Source organism: Labrus bergylta, chromosome 21 (assembly GCF_963930695.1).
Source record: "Labrus bergylta chromosome 21, fLabBer1.1, whole genome shotgun sequence".
Taxonomy (NCBI): domain Eukaryota; kingdom Metazoa; phylum Chordata; class Actinopteri; order Labriformes; family Labridae; genus Labrus; species Labrus bergylta.
In genome coordinates this window covers 19723093-19744979 of record NC_089215.1, presented here as the reverse complement: position 1 = coordinate 19744979, position 21887 = coordinate 19723093, and the positions used below count along the sequence as shown (strand labels likewise).

The window sequence follows — 21887 nt, the reverse complement described above, 5'->3', positions numbered from 1 at the left end:
TCGCACAAATGTCTAAAAGTTGGGATTTTATAGTAATACAGTTTTTTCCTAAATTTGCGGCTTCTGATCGATCCTCTGAAATCGCTGTCATTTCTCGTTTTTTGCTTTTTAAAAAGTTCACCTTTCAGACGACAACGACGATAACAGCAGCATCGTTCTGCCCCAAGAAAGTTTCCATACATGCTGGCCAATCAGACGAAAGTATTTGTTTTTAAGAATCCACAAGAGTAACTTCCAGAATACAAGCTGCACCAGTATATTAGACAAAGCCTTTTTCGGGGAAACTGTCTTCCTACGCTCAGCAAAGTCCACAACATGCAGTTTTCTGTGCAGCTTTTTTCTTGTACCATCTTTTCTTTTGCCATGTGGAGTTTGCAATCTTGCAAGCTGCCGATATGGGAGTTGAGTTCTCAGTCGATGAGGTACCAATGATAGTTGAGGAGAAGGACGTACAGCACGAGACTGACTCTTCCCAGTCGTGCTGCTCACCTCCACTGGTTTCTTGTTCTCTTTAATTGGAGTCTTTTCATTCAAACCAGCACTCCACAAGGTTTATTAACTTTACCACTGTTTTCTTTAAATGTATAATCATGACCTAATGAGGGAGAAAAGCTCCTTAGAAGCTCTGTATCCCAGCACGTTTTGTGCAGCAGAACCACAGACTCTAAATATCAATGGACAAGGCCTGAGTGACGTCGCCCATCTGTTCCTGCAGGGGGCTCCGGAGGCTCATCGGCAGCAGCCGCCATGTTGGAAATCCTGTCTCGACCTAACGACAGGCAGAGAGCTGGAGCTGAGGCGGGTTTTCAACCTGCTGTCAAACCGTTACATCGCCCCCAACTGTCAATATTAACCAGCTACACGCCTAATGAAGGATAACACATACAGTTCATGAAATCAAAACAGCTGTGTTGTAAAAAGAAAAATCGCCCTCTGTACGGCGCACGCCCATGAGGACAATAGCTAATCAGAACTATTTTGTTTTTTTGTACCAGTCTGTTAATTATGCTGAAAAAAATGTTTGTTTTTTTTAGCTGTGTTGTGTGTATGGGACTTCCAGTGTTCCTGATGCCAGCCTCAAGTGGACACAAGACCGGAGATTGCCGCTTGAGCAGAACTAACACTTCCAATACACAAAGAATGAGGACAAATGCAGTGGTGGATGGTGAAGGCTGCACTAGTGTTCACGATGACGCATGTCCCAGCATTAATTACTGGTATATTGGTCGCACTGGTGTACAGGACGCAGCTCAAATTTTAGATGTACAAAAAAAAAGTATGAGAAGTGCATCTTAGAAACCAGACTTCATGGTTATTGAACGATCAAACCGTAAAAGTCAAACAGGGAAATCTATTCAAACGTCTCAGTTGATATGAAAGGTCAGATTTCTTTAAAATCTTTAATTCTCAACCTGATACAGAACCCTTTTTCCCCCTCTGTTCTACAGGCATCATGTTTCTCACCTGGCCAGCGCCTGGACCTTGGCCGTGTGTCTCTCCTCCAGCTCCGCCAGCTTCTTCTTCAGCTGATCGGTTTCCTGCCTCAGGCCTGCCGAGTGCTCCATCTCCCCATCCAGCAGGCTGCGGAGAGACCTGTCAAACACACACCTTCAAGTGTAAGTGTCACATCTTTGTCCCCTGTATACACATCGTTAAACGTCTTAAATCTTCTACATTCAGACGCACTAAAATGAAGACACTCCGTTTTTTACATTTATCATTCAAAAAAATCTATTAGATAAACATTCCTAAGCCTCTTTAATCGCCGTATATAAGAAAGTGAGTCACCCGTGTTCGGCTCGGAGATAAAACACTACATCAAAAACACATCTGTGATTGTGATCGCTCTTATTTGAAACGCCTCGCACAAATCATAGCTCATCATTAAGATCTGAACGCAGCTTGGCAGAAGACTCGCACTTATTTATGATTAATCACAGCGGCGTGCAGACACAACACTTTGTGTTTGTTTTTCTGTCATTAGATCCAAATTTGAGTTCACTAAGCTTTTCAGTGTGTGCGCCACAGTCCTCATTCGCAGCTGTTAAATGAGTGTAAATCACAGTCTCTGGTGACTTATTGCTACAAACAAAAACACAAGTAAACAAGTTTCCTGCCCCCGAGTGAGCAGAGCAAAATAAAAAAAAACCTCTCGTCTCAGGATGAGAAGAAAACAAGCCGACACGATTTAGAGGGAAAAGGTCATCTGATATCTTTTTTCAGTCTGTTCTTGTGCATCTGTGTGTGTGTGTGTGTGTGTGTGCAGCAGATAAGGGGGATATATCTCAACGTACGTGTTTTGTTCCTCCAGCTCGTCTTTCCTGTTCATCATGGCCACGATGGCCTGACGCAGCTCCACTGCAGAGGAGAGAGAGAGAGAGTCTCATTTCTGCACTTCATACAGAAAACACACAAAAGAAAGTACACAACAAATATGAATAAACTAATAACCTCAAGTTCTTTGAAAGTAGAAATAACACAACCCAAACTTTCCAGATTAGAAAGCAGTATTGTTCTCCCGTATAAGAAGATGAACTGCCGTCATAAAATCTTCTTTTTTTTCCCCCGCTGACAGAAGCCTTACAGAGCGATATACATCCAACTCAGAGATCCGACTAACAGTTTTATTGCTCCAGTAGAATAACCTCTTCAGTAGCTACAAAAAACATTTGGAAACAAAACAAACTCATCCCAGATAAATGCAAGGCAGGGGGGAAATACAGGCTTACATTTTCATTACACCGTGAATAAAGAAGAGATTTAAAATAAAAAACTCGGCTTGGAAATTGCAGCGTTCATCATTAACATGTTGTCTTGTGTGACAGTCGAGAACACAGCACAATACTGTGAAGAAAAAAAACGAATTAGATGATGATAATAGTCAGCTCTAAACGTATCATCTGCAGCAGGTCGACTGAGAAATCTTGTATTCACATCATTCAGATTAGAAAGAAAAGAGAAGCAGAGGCATTTTCCTCGTTTTTGCTCGTAAATGGACTTTATTAATCTCATGTCACACCTACACATGCACACACTGTAGGCAGAGGATGCTGTGTAGTGAGACCATCAGAAGTAACTAATCTCATTCATACACATTCATACACCGCCGACAAAGCGGGAGCAAATCGGGGTTCAGTGTCTTGCCCAAGGACACATCGGACATGTTGCTGCAGGAGCTGGGGATCTTGCTGTTGAGAGTTGACCGACTCTACCAACTGAGCCACAGCCACCCCCCCACAAAGGGAGTCTCCTTTCAATGGAGGAGACGGACATCCAGCAGATGTCACCCTTGAGCACCAGCATGAAACCAAAACAACTCGCGCTGCATTGTTGTGTTAGCATGCTAATGCTAGTGATCTTTATTATGCTCGCATCTTCACACTGCATGTAAATTTACCAGAAATGAGCGTGATCTAGAAACACAGTTAAGCAGTGAGTACAGTATGTTATTCTTCTTTTCTCTAGTCCCTCAATTAAACAACTTTTATACACAAGGGGAGGAGTCAGCCGGCCATCCCGGCGATGTAAACAAAGTGAAGATAGGACTCTGAAAACTCTGAAAGCATCACAGACAGTGGGACTCGGGTGTTACACCCATTGTAGACAGTCATGACTCACAGAGTTATTTTCAGAGGATATACTTGATTTCTATTACATTCTTCTTTTACAGCAACAGTCATAGGAAGTGCCCGAGTTGTAGTCTTCTCTGACGTTAATCTCCATCCTGATGTTACGGAGTGATTGGACCAGCTGTGTGATGGTACGGTGACTCATCTACATAGTAACGTTTGGAGGTGAGCATGAAGGTTTCAAAGCCCCTAACTAGACCGCTCCCAGAATATCCAAAAATAAAACAAGGAGTTAATCAACCCTGCACTTTGCATCCCAACATTTACACACACAGATGCACACCATGTGCACACCATGTGCACACCATGTGCACACAAACACAAGCAGAATCCACAACCTGTTTGTCAACTAATGTAGCCCAGAACACAAGTAGGTCTCCTCCAGCCCCGGGCTAAAAGCCTGGTTAGAGAAGGAGGAGGAGATGGAGGAGAAAGATGAGAGAGAGAATGTGGAGGAGGAGGAGGAGGAGAGGGATGGAGAAAGAAGGAAGTGTATTATCTTCACATCAGGAAGCCAGAAATAAGTGTGACCTTTAGTTCGACCACGCGTTCACAGCAAGTGCCACAGACGAGCCATTAGGGACTTCAGTGGAGCCAAACGCCCTTCTGTCCTCCCAGTGGGACGTGGAAAAATTACAGCACAAGTGTGTGTGTCCGCCCAGAAATATATATATATATATATATATATGTGCTCGCAACTGTGTGCTCATATGTGTAAGAGCAACCTTTGAGAAAGAAAAAAAAAACATCAACTGTGTGCATGTGTGTGTGTGACTGTGTGTGCATGTCGCCCCTCCACCGGAAACTACACGCTCTTACTCCATTGTTCCAATAATAGATGCATTAGCAGAGAGCCAGGCCATGTAATCGAGGTGCCTTGTGAATTATAGACTCCATACTCTCCAATCAATGGTCGGCATGGTCCACACGCAGCCACATCCGACTAGAAATCACTGAAGGGTCCCTCTCTCTCTCTCCAGCAACGTTCTGTTCAGTTCACGTGTTTCTTCAAAGGCAACAAACCTGTTATTATCATTTGCTTTACATAGAAGGTCATATTTCTCTCTCATGTTTGTACTGATTATTCTGATAGTACCTGACTCGCTGAGAGTGTTCAGGTAACTGAGTGATTGTGCATCTCAGATATAATTTTTTAAAGAAAAGGAGTGGTCGAATTCAAACCATCAGACGCAGAAATATCCAGATTTTCTTTGACCCCTGTGTTAGTGAGGCCTAAAAAAAGCACGCTAAGTAGACATTGGTATCTCTGCTTTGGTCACGATGGATTTTTCCAAACGAGACAGGTGGATGAGAGTCAGGAGAGAAGCCCTTTGATACAGAGGGACTGACATCAGACTCCTGACGTTACAGTGATGTGACAGAGTTTCAGGCTAGTTTGACTTCAAACTAAAACCTCCTCTTTGACTGAGGTCAGCTCTTATACATCCCTCGAAGCTCTCAAGGATCTCTGAACCTGGGAGACCATTTCCTCCTGCACTGATCCAGTGATTTTATGATCAGCGGCTCTCTCTCTGCGAACCCTTGGCCTCCTCTTACTGGAGGCTAATAGATTGGATGAAGGGCTCAATTGCAGAGCTTACAGGCAGTGCCACTCTCCTTTCCCCCCTCAACACGCACGCACGCAAAGCTGACTGAAATAGCAGTTAAACAATCACATGCATGAAATGGAGCAACAGGGCCACCTAGTGGATGGTTTAATGTAATTGAGGAGAAATAAACAGAGTGTTGGCACAGGACTAAACTCATAGAATTTAGATCAAATTTAGCTGCAAAGGAAAACCATGAAGTTTGGAAAGTAGGATTTGGTTTGCATCAGCCGTCAGCTGGAAATTTCAAGATGACATTTCAGGACTTCAACTGGATTAATTTACCATCAACAACTTTTTAGCAACACAAGCAGAGACTCAACTGTTTTTTTAAATCCACAATAACCTTTTGTTACCGGTATTTGTTGCTGTCCAAATCTAATGTTAATAACTTTTATTTTTCACTGAAGAGACTGCTGCATCAGGCCCTTCACTTAACAACTCCATTTCTGTTTGATGATGTCACCAGTTGCTGGGCAAATTAAAGCACCATAGCTGCAGTCCATGAGACTGACATCACATTGTGAAGCATCTCTGATTTGAACTTGTTGACATGAAGATGATCAGACTTAAAGGTCACATATTATGCAAAATCCACTTCACCAAGTTTTTCTAACACTAATATATGTCCCCAGCCTGTCTAAAAAACTCTAATTATGAGAAACATCTCTGCCTTTTGCACTTTTCAGAAAATGTGTCCTCGAACAGGCCGTTTGAAGATTTTCCCTTTGTGACATCACAAAGAGCAGTAATCCCTCCCCCAGGTGGGTGCAACTCCAATAGCAAGGTGTTTGTTCTGCCCTCTGAGTCCGCCATCTCACTGTAAACATTAGGGCATGGTAAAAGAAAGCCAAAGCGACCCAAGCCGTTCTAGGGGGCGTGGTCAAACACGGCTCACTAACATTTAAAGCTACAGAAACAGTCTGTTCTCAGCAGGTCTGAAACAGAGGAGATTAAAAGAATGCAAAACTACACCATCAGAGTGGATTTTGGCAAGAGACTTCACAGACATGTTTTGGGGCCCTCTGAGACTTATTTCAACTTGTTGAAAAGGAAGAGAATATGTGACCTTTAAAACTGAGTTTTTGACTTATTTTGAGGATTTGTAGCTCGCCGGTTTCTCTCAGGGATTAACTCATGAGACATGATCTCAGCTCTGGAAAGCTCAACGATGGAGGTGATGAATGCCTTAGATGAAACCAGTATCATTCTAGACATCGTAGTTTGGAAATTTCACCAAAGCTTCCCCTCATGAGTAAGAACTGAATTCATTTTTGCAGTTCATCTTTTTTTGGTATGAGTGATGTTCTGTGGTAAAAACTGTTCAGCTGTGTTGATGCAACCTCGCATCCACGATGATTCTTAACGTTAAACCTGTTTGAGAACAAAGTCAATAAGAAGAGTGGGAGAGTGGGACAGATAGTGAGAAGCTTAGGGGTGGAAGAAGGAGAAAACACTCACCCACTGTCATGGACTCTGGCAGAGCAGATGTTGGCAGCGAATTGGAGAGTGGAGCAGGTGGACTGGACTCCATACTGAAACACACAAAGACAGCAATCAGGAGTTTTGAATCTAAATCAGTTCTTCTACAATGTTATTTCTGTGAAGAGGGTTGAGACTGAGCAAAAGAAGACTGACTAAAAATCATTTCCTACATTGTAAATTATTTGCACATTATTCCTGCGTAAAACGGCGGTAGCTTACTTGAATGTTAGCATGGATCTGCTGCTCTCACAGTTCCCCAGCGGTCCTGTCGACTCGCGCTGAGCAGGAAATGCAGCCGTGTCTTCCACAGAGCTCACTGAAGGAGAGTCAAAGTGAAAGTGAAGACTAGAAGAAAAGAAAGTCCCTAGATTTCATCTGATAGACATTTGATCATTCCACCAAAGCCTGAAGCAGCTGCTGTCAGCAGTACTAAACTTAAATGAGTGAGGAAATTGCAGTTAAGAGTGTTGACGGCAAGTACATAGTAGACATCAGTGAAACTCTTTATTCATAGAGTTATGTAGTGATATTACATCTATGCAACAGCACAGCAGAGGGAGTGATTTTGTCATTAATATCAGCACTTATAGAAGGCCGCCTTGTCCAATGGGTAATATAAAGAAGGCACTGGTGCAGGAGTGTGGTCACAAACTATTCAACTGCTCTTAGAACAGAATTTACAAGGAAGCGTTTTTTTAAGCGGGGCACACACTACAAGACAATTCCCCCCAAAGTCAACAAAGGCCCAACTATCTTGCCAGATTCTCCTGTTGTGTTGGGTGTGTTAAGAGTGATTTTAACCTCCCTGATCTGCTCAAAAGACGATCAGCCCAGATTTGAAATTGTAAATATGAAATGTGTTCAATATTTATGATTTGAAATCCTGTTGTGTAGAAAGAACAGCGAGGATGGCCGAGCATGGACAATAGCCAATAAGGAAGCAAGCCGACTGAAGCAGGAAGCACAACAAACATAACCATGGCAACGACAGCAAACGTGAAGCATAAAGTTAGATGGATGTCATAAATTCATGACCAACTTTTTGATTTGTGTTTTTACGAGTCTGTAAAACATAAAACAATCCAACTAACAGCTAACAGTTAGCCACATTTAGCTTGACCATCATGTTTGTTTATCTTAAATCGTGTTTGACCGAGCAAAATTATACGTTTTGATAGTGAGGTTGTTTGTGAATGAATCGGTTATTGTGTGGCGTGCTCAGTTGGTCGTCTACACACTATAAGAACTGAACTGTTCATCGGCCGCGATTTTGTCGTCATGTTTGGACTCCCTCACATTTTCTAAATCTTTTAGCATGTTCCAGGCCTGTGCAGCATTCTGAGTGAAGTCTTCTGCTTTTCACTCTGACGTTTTCAGGACTGCGTACCTGGCTGATTGTCTGCAGGGTTCAGGGGAATGAGGATGTCTGAGCTGCTGTGGACCTTCATCACCTGTAGAGGGCTCCATGTGGACACTGTGGGCAGGCTGCCGACCATCATCCTGAAACAAGACGACAAGTGGAGACTGAATGAAGTTCCTTTCACTAAGGTGAGGGGTTTGAACTCAGCAGCAAGTTTTGGGATGGACTCCACTCACTCCCAATGAAACAGGAACTTTATATAACCTTGAATTTATGTCACTCAAATAATAAGTTGTCCACTTAAATAGCTTTACGCAGACTCATTTAAATCACCTCACCATGAGAAAAAAAAATTGGTGGCATTTCTTTTCCTAAAATCTTTTTCTTCTGATGTTTATAAGGTGATTCGTTTTTGAAGTCCCTGTTAACCTAAAATACTTCACAGTCACATTAAACACACGCACAGTTTCAAGACTAATGTAGTGTTAATTAGACTTTGATTACAATCTCAACTTTTAGATTTTTACATCTGTATGATGCTAATATTTGATTTCAATTAAAGGTTTTTAAGTTTGTGCTGGTGATAACATGGAATTTTTATGCATGGTGCGTCTCCAGTATCTAACAAAAGAGGTGTTAAACTTGCTCAGTGAGCCAGAATCAGTGCAGACTCACTGTTGGAGGGTTTAATAACCCACTCTCCCTCCACCCTCAGGTTTCGAACGACACTAAATGTGGTAGACGCTCCACATGAGCATGCAAACAGAGTGGAAGTGTGAAGGGAGCGGGTGGTGGTTTGAGAGAGGCTCTCAGAGTTTTAATGTGGCTCCACCTCGGTCAATCGCAAACATCTGACATCAAACCTCGATTGTCTATCACAGAGACATCATAAAAAAATCTGATACTTTAAGGGCCACTCAGATTTTATGGACATAATCTCTGCTCCCATAATGCTTTTATGAATGGAAACAGAAAGCTTTTTATAATCATGGATTCAGTGCAGAAGCTGTTTAATAAGATGGACGGGAAAAACATCCCTGTGGAAGTGAAGCCAAAAGATTTAGAGCTCCCCTGTCGACTGGCTACAGTATCATGAACCCCGCCTCCTCCACTAGCTCTGCCAGTGCATAATATGATAGATAAATAAAAAATTATTATAAAAAAGCAGTGTATCAGCTGTTAGCCATTGATGTTTGAAGTCTCATATGCACAAACTAGGATTCTAGGATTATTTTAATCCTGATGTAAAAAACACAAACATCATTATTTCCCGGAAAGTACTGGAGTCACAAAGAGATTTTTTTTTATTTCTAAGATTTTCTAAAAAAAATTCATGCACCAGAGATAAAATAAAAATTCTCAGAAAGTTTTACTGAATCTAAAACGTAGACAATCATGTGTGCGAGCTGTGGCTGCTTCTTCTTTTACCTCTGCCTTATTTTTTTCTTTCCGTCCTACAACCCCGTGGGGAGCTGTGCCTCAAGCTTTCAAATCTCTGCTCCCTCTTGTGTTATGAATAAATGTTATTAGCAGAGTAATACACTTTCAATTTTGATTGGAAAGTGGACCTAATATTTATGGCCCATCTTTCCTGATCCAGATTTTAAAATGGAAATGTTTGGGCGTCTGTAGCCTAGCGGTTATGGCCTAGCGGTTATGTTGCGTGCCCCATGCAAAGAGGCTACAGTCCTTGTTGTAGTGGCTGTGGGTTCAAATCCGACCTCGGGAATTTTCTGCAAGTCATCCCCCACTCTCTCCTCCAAACATTTCCTATTTCTCTTAAGCTGTCATATACAATAAAGGCTAAAATGGTCCAAAATAATATATTTAAAATGTGAATGTTTCCTCCTGCATGCTGTGTGTGTATTTGTTTTTCAACTAACAAACACTTTCATTTTGCAGAGGGAAGCTCTCTTCATGGTACTAATCACCTGCAGCAGCCCATGATTTGACAAGTCAACAAATAAAACAGAAATATGAGCGCTTCTTAATGAAAGCTGTCATTTTTAATGATCTTTTTTTTCCACATAAACTTGTAAATAATCTCCTTGTGTATTGTACCCTAAGCCCACAATATCTGTCAGAGCGATATGAAGCGTGAGAGTTATTTGTTTGATTATCTGGATTTGAACTCGAGCATTGTGACTCACTGATTAGAGCTCATCCTCTCCTCCTCCTCCTCCTCCTGCTGTTGTGCTTTGGGTTTGTATATCTCCTCCTCTTCCTCCTCCTCATCATTGTCTATACTCTTACTGTCGGGCAGAGAGGTTGCAGTGTGGGGTGGAGCGTGGCAGGGATGAGGGGACCCCACCCAGCTGACAATGCCAGGCTCGTCCAGGCCGTTCTGGGCCGGCGACTCGGAGAAGTCGGGCTCCAGAGGGTCTACCCCTTCCTCCACGCTGCTCTGAGCGGGAGCGGTGTGGCTCTTCCTCATCGCTGCAGTCTTCTGGGAGTCCTCCTCCCCCTCCTCCTCGTCCTCCGCCCCGCCGTCCAGGTCGTCATCAAAGGAGATGATGTTGGTGATTTTCTTTTTCCTCCGGCGCTCTTTCCTCAGCCCGGAGTCTGGGTTTGAAAAGATGAAAAGGAATCACAAAAAAACCCAAACCCAAACTTGTGAAACAAAGTGAAACTGAAATATATGAAGGACTTGTCTAGAATGGTTCCTGGTACTGTTTCTGTTGACATCAGTATCCAAAGGTTTTACCAATTAGGCCTGTAAAATAGCATTTCTAATAGAATATGCTTCATCTTCTCTCTGGTTTTCTTGTTTTCCTGGCTGTGCATCAGAGGGTCCTCTCACAGTGAATTAACTAAACGCAGCTTAAAGTTTCATTAAAACTGTAACTGAAAATTCACATAAGAACAGGTTCTTCTTTGCATCTGTCATGTTTGATGTACTGAAAATCTTCCCCATCAAGGCTTCTGTTTTTGGGCAGCTAATAAATTGTTTGCAGGATGGGCGGATTGTCTTGCAAACTGGATGATATCATATATGAATATTAAACATTTAGAAGTGTTTGAGAGGCATTTTGAACACTTGAATTGGTATTGAGAAGCTCGACAATGCAATATCAAAACATCGTGTTTGCATTCCCCGTATGTTAGCTCCAGAGGAATTAAATACACCTTAGAACACCCCTAAAAAAGCCCAGAGAGAGAGGCGCCGGTGACCTGTGGCTCCTTTCCAACATGTCGTACCCTACTCTCTCTCCCAGGTTTCCAACTTTATTCACTCTCCTATATCTAAAGATGAAGGCAGAAAAAGCCCAAAAATGAATCTTAAAAAAAAAAAAAAACACCCAGAGGTTGATGCCATTGAAATTCTTTCAAACAAGGTTTAGATTTTATTCTTTGGAAAACTCCTACTTTAGTGTATTCCCTAAAAAGGGACCCACGCTCAAGAGGATCTGTTGCATTACTTAAAAGCCGATGTTTCGTACCAGCAGAGGTGCTGCGTGGCACGACGGGCAGAGGGTCTGAGGCTCCCTCCACTCTGGGACTGAAGCCCGGCACCACAGCTGTGGCCGTGCTGATCTCCCTCAGCAGGCTGCTGACGCCCTGAGTCGACTCTTTCCAGAGGCTGCCGATGCCCTGCGTCGACTCCTTGAGGAGGTGGGACACCGAGGAGCCCCCTCCTCGCGTCACCCCTCCGTTCAGGTCGCTGTTGTCGATGTTGATGGCAAACAGGATAGAGTTCAGACCTAAGAGTAAAAGCAAAAATGTCCTCTATTACAGATCAGCGTGAAACTTCCATAAAGTGCTTTGTAAGCTTTTCTTGGTTCACGCAGCAAAACGAGGCGATGTGAGATGAACTCTGGCTTTCTGCTTGTGCATAATAAAAAACGAGACGCCTCTGGCATCAGATCAGTGGTTTGTGTTCTTAATATTTTACAGTTTTGCTCATCAATACTTCAACAGAGAGCACGGCATTAACACATACACCCACCCAATCCAGTTAGGGTAAATAACTCAAGTGCAAAGTCAGCTGATAATTTGCTTTAACAGCAGCTTTGTTAGTGTGAGGCTTGTTTAAAGTTCAATAACAGTGAAAGTGAGGCTGGTGTGAGATTTATAAATGTATTCAAATGAAGACACAACATTCCTGTTTTTCAGATCATTAGCACTGCTCAGACAGAATAAAACATAGACTGCCATCAGGGTAGTGTTGGAGAAAATAGGTCATAAACACAGTCATAAACAGTCCCCTGTGGTCTAAATGAAACATCTGTGCTGTGCTTTGGTCAAAATACAACATGAATCAAGCACCAGAGGAGGTTTGTGACCCTGTATAAACCAGCTCTCTCAGAACGCTCCGTTTTGGTGTGTATGTCTCTTTAAATGCAATGAGCCCCCCTTGAGTTTTCCTGGTAGACATCACTCATTTGCTAACGAGAATAAAAATGGCGGAGCTGCGCAAATGTTTTGCTCTAGGCTGGGGGTGGAGATATCAGGGGATATTTTTAACCGGAATCCCACTGTGATGTCACAAAGAGTGCAAATTTGAAATGGAGCATTTTTCTCTGTGTTGTAAGACTTATGCAGACTACAAACAAAGGACTGGATGGATTTATTTCACATTTTGTGGGTCAGTAGACACTCAGGTTACCCGAATACTGTATATGTTCAAAAACACAGTGAAAGTGAATTTTCCACAATATGTCCCTTTTAAAGCCTGTGATGGAGAAAACAGATTGTCCAAATGTAGATCTACGTTGTTGTATGTTACAGATATCATTCACCGTGCTTCTTGTTACTGTCCCCTCTTTACTACCAATTATCTTTTCCTGTGTTTTAGCATAGCTAAAGTCGCGCCCACCTGTCAATCTATGGATAACACGTATCGTTCATCAAATGAAAACAGAGCCGTTTCAAAAATAAATCATCCCCGTACAGTGTGTGCCCATGATGACAATAACTAATCAGACCTATTTGGTTTTTTGTACCAGGCCGTAAACATGTTTATTTATGCTGTAAAAACTGCATTTTTGCTCTGTGGTGTGTATGGGACTTCTGTTGTTCCTGGAGCCAGTCTCAAGTGGACAGTTGACGAACTGCAGGATTTTGTACTTCCACATTGGCTTCAATTTCCAAGGCCGGAGATTGCAGCTTGGTGTTGACTTATCTCACATGGGGCATAAAAAAACTAATTTTTAACATGTTGCTAATGTGGTTAACGTTTAAGCCGAAGTATTAGCCCCTTGCGTTACGATACAAACTCACCTGCTGCCATTGTGGGGAGCATACTAGCCCTCTCTTCGTCCAGAATAAATGCCCAGTCTTCATAGTAAGTTCTAAAAAGGAGAAAAAAAGACGACTTAACATTTCTAATCACAGTGAACCTGAGGAAATACCAGCTGTACAGGTAACTTTCTGGAGATTTTTGGGGGGTGTTGGCATAACTAGCAGCAAAAAAAGAAACATTTTGTCACATGAAAATTGAAGGGACAAAAGTTATGGTGATTTCCTCAATAACAAATCATTAATGAAATTTGCACAAACATATGAACACTGTACTAACCCGAGGCGAGGGCGGTCAGCCAGCAGTGTGTGCAGGTAGCGCTCCAGTGAGTGCTCATTGAGGGCGCAGCGCAGCCAGGCTCGACCTCTGCCCAGCTCCGAGGAGATCTGACGAAGGGAGTAGAAGCGCTGCAGCTCGTGGCGGTTCAGATGCTCTTTTACATAGAACCAGAAAGTCAACTCTGGTGGAGGGGCGTCATAAAGAGAGAGGGAAGTAAAAAATGGTGAGACAAAAGAGTGACAGAGGAGAGTTTAGGAGGTGTAGAGAGAGATGAATGGACAGGAAGAAGAAATGTTTGAGGGCAGAAAAAGAGGAGTTGGAGAGGATTGGAAAAAAAAAAAGGAAGGGGGAGGACAAAAAGGTGAGAGTCAGTCATCTCATATGTGGAAAACAACAGTTCTTGAGTTAATAATTGGTTCAGAAGATCAGTGAAGTAGTTTCAAAACCACTTCTGAAATTCTTACACAGCACATCTCTCATTAACAAATCTCCACACCTCCTCCCACCACCTGTCACCGCTGCATATTTAACACTCACATATTTCATATTCTAAAACACATGGATAACAGTTTATGTGTGGCTGTTTTAATGTTAGGTTTCCTGAGGTAACGTAATTCTCCTTTTTTTTTTTGTTGCTTGCGATTAGCATATAACCTCAGAACAATGTGTTAAAAAATAATGGCTGCTATTTCTGGTTTTGTCAGAGGGCTTGGCTTCATTAGGGAGCCCCTTCTCCATGAGTTCAGCCACAGTCCTTTCTTCTTATTGTCTGTGGACTAAAGGAAAATGTCAGATATGCTAATGGTTATGTCATGATGGCCATGACAGAAGAAGTGCATTTCTTCTTCTTTCGATTTAATAGCCATGAGGTTCTTAAATATGACATAGTAGAAACAATTTGTCCTGATGTGAAATTAATCACTATTAGTCAAGAGAATGGTCTTTTTAAAGTCAGATCACTTCAAATAAAAATGAATCTTGAAGGTTTTTAGACTGCTTATATGCTAAAAGGAAACCACCAAGCAGTGTAAAAGAGGCGCTTGTTCCCCGTGGTATTTCTTTTTATGAGTGTAAAAATCTGAATTTTCAGCTCTTTTCAAAAGCCAATACATTTAATTATCTACGCCTCCTTACCATATGTCCACTTCATTAGCTAAATGGCTAGATATTAAAGGCAGGTTTGGTAATTTTCTCCAGATACCCTTTTTAAGATTTTGGTTGAAATTGTCTTTAGGTCCTGACTAATAATTAAGGTAATTTGAAAAAGAAACAACGAAAATCCGTCATCTGTAGCAGTTGTAAGAGTGTAAAAACTTTGACCAATGTCTGCCACGAGGTAGCAATCTGATGAACCAATCATCGTGCCTTCCTGGCTCTCTGCTCGTTCTCTACCACATGCATGCACGAGGTGGTCTTGACCGGCTTTGATTTAAAATCTGGAGTCCACCCAGTTTGAGACCAACACAAGACAGAGTAAAAATGCTTCTGATTCCGAGACGAGACCGAGACTGATTTCGAGTACTACAACAATGGTATCTTGTACTGCATGTTGGCTGAATTTTCAGAACTTCATTGCAACTTTATATGAACAATATATAATTTCATGGATTAATGAAGCAAAAGTTCTTTTTTACAGCTGCACCAGGACATCAATTGTAAACATTCTTGATTTCCCCATCCTTCCACAAGCCTCAGACTGCTGAGCTTCTTACCTTGTATATCAAGTAAACGTCTGTGGGTCTGAGTATTGTTTGAGCACACAACAAGCATGAGACAGAGAGACTGAGGTGTGTGTATACAGACAGGTGAGGAGAAGAGAGTAAGTGAAACAGGGAAGTACAGACCTGTACATGCCTTTTAAAAGAGTAAGCCCTTTTTGTGGTCCATCTGGTCTGACAACAAGTACATGTTACCAAGGTAGCAACTTAACAACACATACCATACGGTCTGTTAAAGGCTTTATATGTGATTTTTCACACTTAAATGTAATAGAAATCAAGTATATCCTCTGAAAATAACTCTGTGAGTCATGACTGTCTACAATGGGTGTAACACCCGAGTCCCACTGTCTGTGATGTTTTCAGAGTTTTTTTTCAGTTTGTTTACATCGCCGGACCGACGGCTGACTCCTCCCCTCACGTATAAAAGTTGTTTAATTGAGGGACTAGAGAAAAGAAGAATAACATACTGTACTCACTGCTTAACTGTGTTTCTAGATCACGCTCATTTCAGGTAAATTTACATGCAGTGTAAAGATACGAGCATAATAAAGCATTAGCATGCTAACACAACAATGCACCGCGAGTTGTTTTGGTTTCATGCTGGTGCTCAAGGGTGACATCTGCTGGATCAAAAAATCACATATAAAGCCTTCAAGTATCATACCTGCTTCAGTCTTGCTGCTGAAGCCTGCAGCCTGCTTCAGAGCGGCGGCGGTGAGGGCCAGGCCTCGGCTCTTCCTCAGACCATGCTGCAGCACCGCTTCAAACTGAGCACACAGACAGATCACCCTGCAGAAACAAAGACACATGGCTGTGTTGAACTACTGAGTTATCATTCACAGGTCTGTGTGAATGGTACATTTACAGTGCTACGAGAATGAAAATGTTCTTTTGATGCTGCTTGAAATTACAGGAGTAGTGTTGAATTTGGTGTTGTTCTGATTTTAAACTAGGAGAATCTTAGTTCAGTGAGTCATAGAATAATTGATATGCCAAGGGCGCACTCACTAAGTAATCTGCACCCCGCCCAAGCATGCTTGACCCCCTAAGTCCAGTTCCTTTGACTAGTGTAAGTGTTTCATTCTGTGCCCAGCCAAAGGTGGATTTCCTTTGCCCTGGCACAGTCTGAACAGGTGTACTTAGGCATGGTAAATTCAGGAGTGTTTAAAGGCTGTATCTGACAAAAAGACTCAACAAGCCACAAATAGTCAGGAAAGTTGCAGTCAAGTTTCTGTGTTCTTCTCCGCTGTTAGGCCAGAGGAAATTCACCGTGCCCCAACCGCTGTTATATATCTATGGCCGCTATTTCACAGCTACCGGAAATGTCAAGGTGGAGGGGGGAGGGGGTAATCATGCTTTGGCATGGTATCGGACAACTGGGCCTCGTGTAAGTGCACCCTAAAAGATCCTTAGTCAAAAAAGCTTTAATTATGATTCAAGAACTCTAGTTACAACCTCAAATTAAATAAAATAAAAGAGTATGAGGGGTTGAACATTTTGATCAATTATTTCTCCCTGAAAGGTAGAAGTTTTGGATAAACCAGGCTGGTAGTACATAAAGTTGATGTGTACAGCATTTGTCCTTTTTAGAACCGATCTCAGTTGACATGTTAATGATAAGTCTGATATGCACGCCATTGTAAGCCATGGAGTTCCACAAGGTCTAGTGCTTGGACCGATTCTCTAGTGATTAGAATCACTAATATTATGAAAGAGAACTTTTTTTTTGCCAAGACATTTAGGAAACAAACTGCAGAGCTCTTAGTCAAAGAAATAGTTACAAATCATTTTGGAGTTTAAAGAATGACCCTGGCCATACATACAGGATAACCACACACACGCGCGCACGCACGCGCGCACACGCGCACGCACACAGACTTTTGTGCTAATAGGTGGCTTGTCTTACCTGCTATCTGAGTCTGTGGCGATCTCTTTTCTCCCTCCAAAGCGGATTTGGCACTGGGAAGAAACAACAGGAAAGGTAAAGAAGTCAAGGAGCCACAGATTACACAAAGTAATTCTTTAGTAAAGAATACTGGTGATGCAGTTTGTGGGATATTTTGCTTTAAACGAGACGTCCAGCAGCCTATTTTAAAGCTGTAAAGTTTACGGTCATATTCATAAAAAGCAGAGTTGGGCAAACGTTCGTTCATCTTCAATTATATGCCTTCATTTTTTTTAAATAATTTTTAACATGGATGTTCATTTTAAATAAAACTTTTAACTTCTAGTATATTTGGTTTCCATTAATGCTCAAACCTTCTCTTACATGGAAAGATTGATCAACGACAACCTGAGCAAGGGCATTTCGCCTCCTGTACTTTAGAGAGCTTATCTAATAATGAGCCCAAATCCCTGTCTCTGCCCCAGGTGCTTTTATTTTGAAATGCTTTTGTTGTGAAATGCTCCAAGACCGGCCGCTAGAGTGAAGACAACGATGATATATTTCAAAAAGGGTCTATTTTGTCAAAACAGACACGTGTGTAAATTTGAGTATTTTAAGTCATCATGACCTCTTAAGAACTGAATTTATTGACATTTAAAAGACAGTGATGTTTACGTTGTTTTTTTTCATAACACGGTTTAACTTACTGTTAATTTTTTACCTCTGACAAAGAAAACAACAACAAAAGGATAAAGCATCAAAGTCAAAGGCAGGGTTGGTAATTTTCTAAAACTAGCATGATTTTGAATGTAGCATTCCCTCAGTGCACCATCTCTTTTAACGAGCATGTATAATTTGAGCTTGGTTGCAAGTCTTAGTTTTAGTATTTTGTAAGATTGGAAACTTGTTGAAATGCAAAAATTCAAATACAAATCTTGAACAACCACAACTGTACGCAAAAGGAAAAACCACTAAGAATATGTGTCAGCTTGTGTCAAAGATGAAAGACATTTTTTTCTCTGTGCTTTTATTTGAGTTCGTTTTGTGAACAAAACAGTTTCTGTTTCTTATCGCCCGTTTAAAAAGCCAAGATTTCATTTTTATTTCAGTCGACTAACAATGTTTTGTAACGATCCATTTGTTGTTGACAGTTATAACATTGGTTTGCAGAGATGCACACACCATGAAAAGCTTCCAGATGAAAACTTTGACAATAGGAAACCAGTCCAGACTAGTCCTGATACTGGACACAGTTCCCACTTTCTCTTTCACTCTATGCATACAAGTCAAACCAAGAAGAAATCTACCATTGTCTTTGCTCAAGTGCAAGTTGTACTCTGTGATTCTTTAACACCATTTTTAAAAACAGAATATAAAAAAACTAAAAGGTATTCACACACGGCGAACGTTGGCCAGAGTTATGTAATGTTCTTGTTGAATGATTAATGCAAACACTGCACACGTTCAGAGGACAACATGTTTAACACACAGCTTTGAATGTGTACCTTTCTTAGTTTTTCTGTAAAATGTTTCACACATGAACAAAACTCCTGAACATTGGGACACCAGTAGCTTCGTGGTTAGTATGTGCTTACAACCCATGTAGAGAGGCAGTACTCAAAGCAGCACTTTTCCTACATGTCATTCCCCACTCTCTCTCTCCCTCCCTGATTTCTGACTCTATCCACTGTCCTGTCTCTCAAATAAAGGCACAAAAAAAGCCCAGAAATAAACCTTTAAAAAAAATACCATGTGAGAATGTCTGAGCAGCATGTGTGAACGCAAACAACCACATTTTTCTTTTTTTTTTTATCCAGACTTTTTTTCCTGAAATGAAAATCTTTTTCCCCAGACATTCAACGTTCAAGGTTGACAATTAAATTCACAGAAATTCATTCATATCAATACAAATATGCCCTTTCACAAATAGCAAAATATCATCATGAGGTTCTCTTTTCGACATTGCATGACAACAAAAGGTGAAAGTTTGGAGTGTTTAAGACCTACGCCTTTTATGAAATGAAGTCTGAATCTGATGTGGACGTTCTCTGCCACATTAAGAACATGTATAGTGCCGGTGACTGACCTGTTTGACTGCATCCAGTAGCCTCTCCAGGAGGTGCTGTCTCTTGGTATCACTCTGCTGAGTGCCTGCTGACACAGACAAACAAAAGGAAGTTACACTCCATCAATTCGAGGAGGCAATATGAAAGTGACTGGATCACAGATTAAATGTACCAGTAAGTGCTTATTCATGTATCAATTATGCATGACATGGAGTAGAAGGAAATGGACGGCTTAAGAAAGGGATGGGCGATGATGTCAGCATAAATACACGGCTTACGTTTGTTTAAAATCAAGACATCTTTTTCTTTTATTAGTGCAACTTGACAAAACTCACCTGACTGTATCCTGCATGCACACAAGGACTCTGCCTTTAATATTTACAAATTGCACTCAATGCCCCTCGAGCTGCAGGACCTTTCTTTTTGTAAATGCCCTGGCTTTAATGACGTTTGTTATGCTGCTACGTAGAAGATAAAACGATGTGTGGATCAATGGATTAAATGTCGAAAAATAACTATAATCTGAGAAACTTTTGATAATGTTGTCAAGGTTACTCTTCACATAGAATCCCAACGACTCTTTTGTTGGAGCTTCTCCACAGCCTGCATTAGACTTGGATTCACTTGGATTGGAGAGCCATGTATCCCTTCATTTCACTTGGATAAAAAAAAAAAGTGTGCATAAAGTTTTCATCTTAAATATAAATATAGAAAACAATATATAGTCAAGACGACACTAACAGAGACCAGAGTGATCTGAGACTGAGACATTGAGGGATCTATACCCAGACAAGGCCAAGACCATAAATATCACTGAGAAATCATCCTCTTGTGTGCAGGGGGGCGTGTCTCTCACTTTGACTGTAACACCGGGAACTGTAAAAACGACCATAAAATCCAGAGTCCGCCCAGTCTGAGGCCGAGACGAGCTTCAAAAAGTGGTCTTGAGACTGATTTCGAGTACTACAACACTATAGTATATAGACACCAGGACTGCTGTTTACTTCCTGTGTATGTTCTCTCCATTCATGTATTCTGTTTCTGTGTTTATCGGAATGAAAACACTTTCCTGATCCTAGGTTTGTTATCCCTTTAGGATTAATATAAACAGACTTTTTCATGATTACTGACGATTGTATTGTCTCATTGAATGATTGACAATCAAAGAGTACTCAAATGAACAATTCAAATACTGGTTAGCTTCTACCTTAGTTTTGCAATAATCACAATAATTTAATTGCAATTATTGTCTTTATTCAAACAGTTTCGATTTTACCGACTATCAAGGCACAGCAAGCTAGATTATTCTTCAAGTTTCTTCTTCCAGTATTTATCAAACTCTTTACGAATCTGAATGAGCAGTTTTCCCATTCTGTCAAAGTCACACTTCCAGCATGTCATTAGCACACTTCAATGACCTCAAGGCTACTTACAGCATTATGTTTACCTGTTACTTTAAGACAAAACTACCAGGTGTTGTAAAGTTTGTCCCAGTTAACCTTTGAGCCTGAACCGAACAGTATTCAGACATCAGAAAGACTCCCATAAAGAGCATTCATAGATATCAAGAGTGAAAGAAAAGACATTGAAATAGTGTTACATTGATTTTATCTAACTGAGGAAAGATGTTTTCCTTCTACTTGTTAATCCATCAAGCTTTGGTTGAGCAGAAAGCCTTTTTCATGGATGTAAACACTGGGGAAGAATGGCTGCAGAGTCAGCAGGAATCTCTAACTCACTGTGTGAAGTCAGGAGCTGCTAACAAGTGACTGAGTCCACTCTTTCATGCATGATTTGACATGTTGTGCTTTTATGGAAGAGGAACAAGCAAAAGGTAATTGACGACTTCACTCACCGTTCATCCTGACAGCAAAACTTCGTTAGCATTGACACCCAAGCTCAACAGTTCACCACAGATATGATTCCTCTTTTTTTGTTCCTGTAGCTTTGAAGAGCAGAGGCTAGCTGTGCACCGGGACCATGCTGCCTCTGAAGCCGAGCTGGACCCACCCAACCGCGGCGTGTGGACTGATGCTCACACGGTGAACAGAGAGGCCTGCCGGGAAGCCGCTGGGGCTGTGAGTCTACCACAGACTGGCATGTAAGTCCTGAACAAAGCCCGACGAGCAGTAAAACTGAACCAAACACCAGTACGAGTGTAAATGAAGAGCCATGAAGTCACTCGTCTGAAACGTTGTGGAGCATTAAGGGAAGCAATGCTTTCAGTTTGGTGCCTGTAGAAGGGAAACGGGAAACTGAGTACTAACTGAGCCGTGTTACGGTCACATGACAAAACACACAGTGGTCATATGACAGGAAAGGCCTAATGGGACTTGTAGTTCTTGTAAAGGTGATGCGGAAATGCAAAAGTAGTTCTCTTTCAACATTTGTTTCGATATCTCACTATGGGACACGCCCCTCGAGCTGTCCCCATAAGCAATATTACATTACGTGACGTGACGTCTGTATCTGTATCATTTAAATCAGGGGTGTCCAAAGTGCGGCCGAGGGCCATTTGAGGCCCTTGAGGGGATTTTTTGCAGCCCGTGACTTCAAATGAAGAATCAGAAGATTTTGGCCCGAGGCCTTTTTCATGTTAACAAGGGCTGAACAATA

At 41.6% G+C, this 21887-nt stretch overlaps 1 protein-coding gene across 2 annotated transcripts in view; it reads right to left on the bottom strand.

Annotated features, from left to right (window-relative positions):
* The window catches only part of snx29 (sorting nexin 29), a 165257-nt gene extending 143696 nt beyond the window's left edge, over nt 1-21561 (bottom strand). Inside the window, exons 1-13 of one of the 2 annotated variants that reach the window (XM_020642566.3) lie at nt 21127-21561; nt 19292-19359; nt 17227-17279; nt 15985-16109; nt 13600-13780; nt 13302-13372; nt 11522-11782; nt 10232-10643; nt 8109-8221; nt 6941-7037; nt 6698-6771; nt 2295-2358; nt 1465-1593 (exon numbers count right to left, since the gene is read on the bottom strand). In XM_020642566.3, the coding sequence (XP_020498222.1) occupies nt 1465-1593; nt 2295-2358; nt 6698-6771; nt 6941-7037; nt 8109-8221; nt 10232-10643; nt 11522-11782; nt 13302-13372; nt 13600-13780; nt 15985-16109; nt 17227-17279; nt 19292-19359; nt 21127-21133 (1655 nt within the window). In that variant the 5' untranslated portion in view covers nt 21134-21561. The remainder of the gene's footprint in view (nt 1-1464; nt 1594-2294; nt 2359-6697; nt 6772-6940; nt 7038-8108; nt 8222-10231; nt 10644-11521; nt 11783-13301; nt 13373-13599; nt 13781-15984; nt 16110-17226; nt 17280-19291; nt 19360-21126) is intronic. The other variant, XM_020642567.3, reaches the window with a different exon arrangement.
* Nucleotides 21562-21887: the final 326 nt, after the last annotated feature.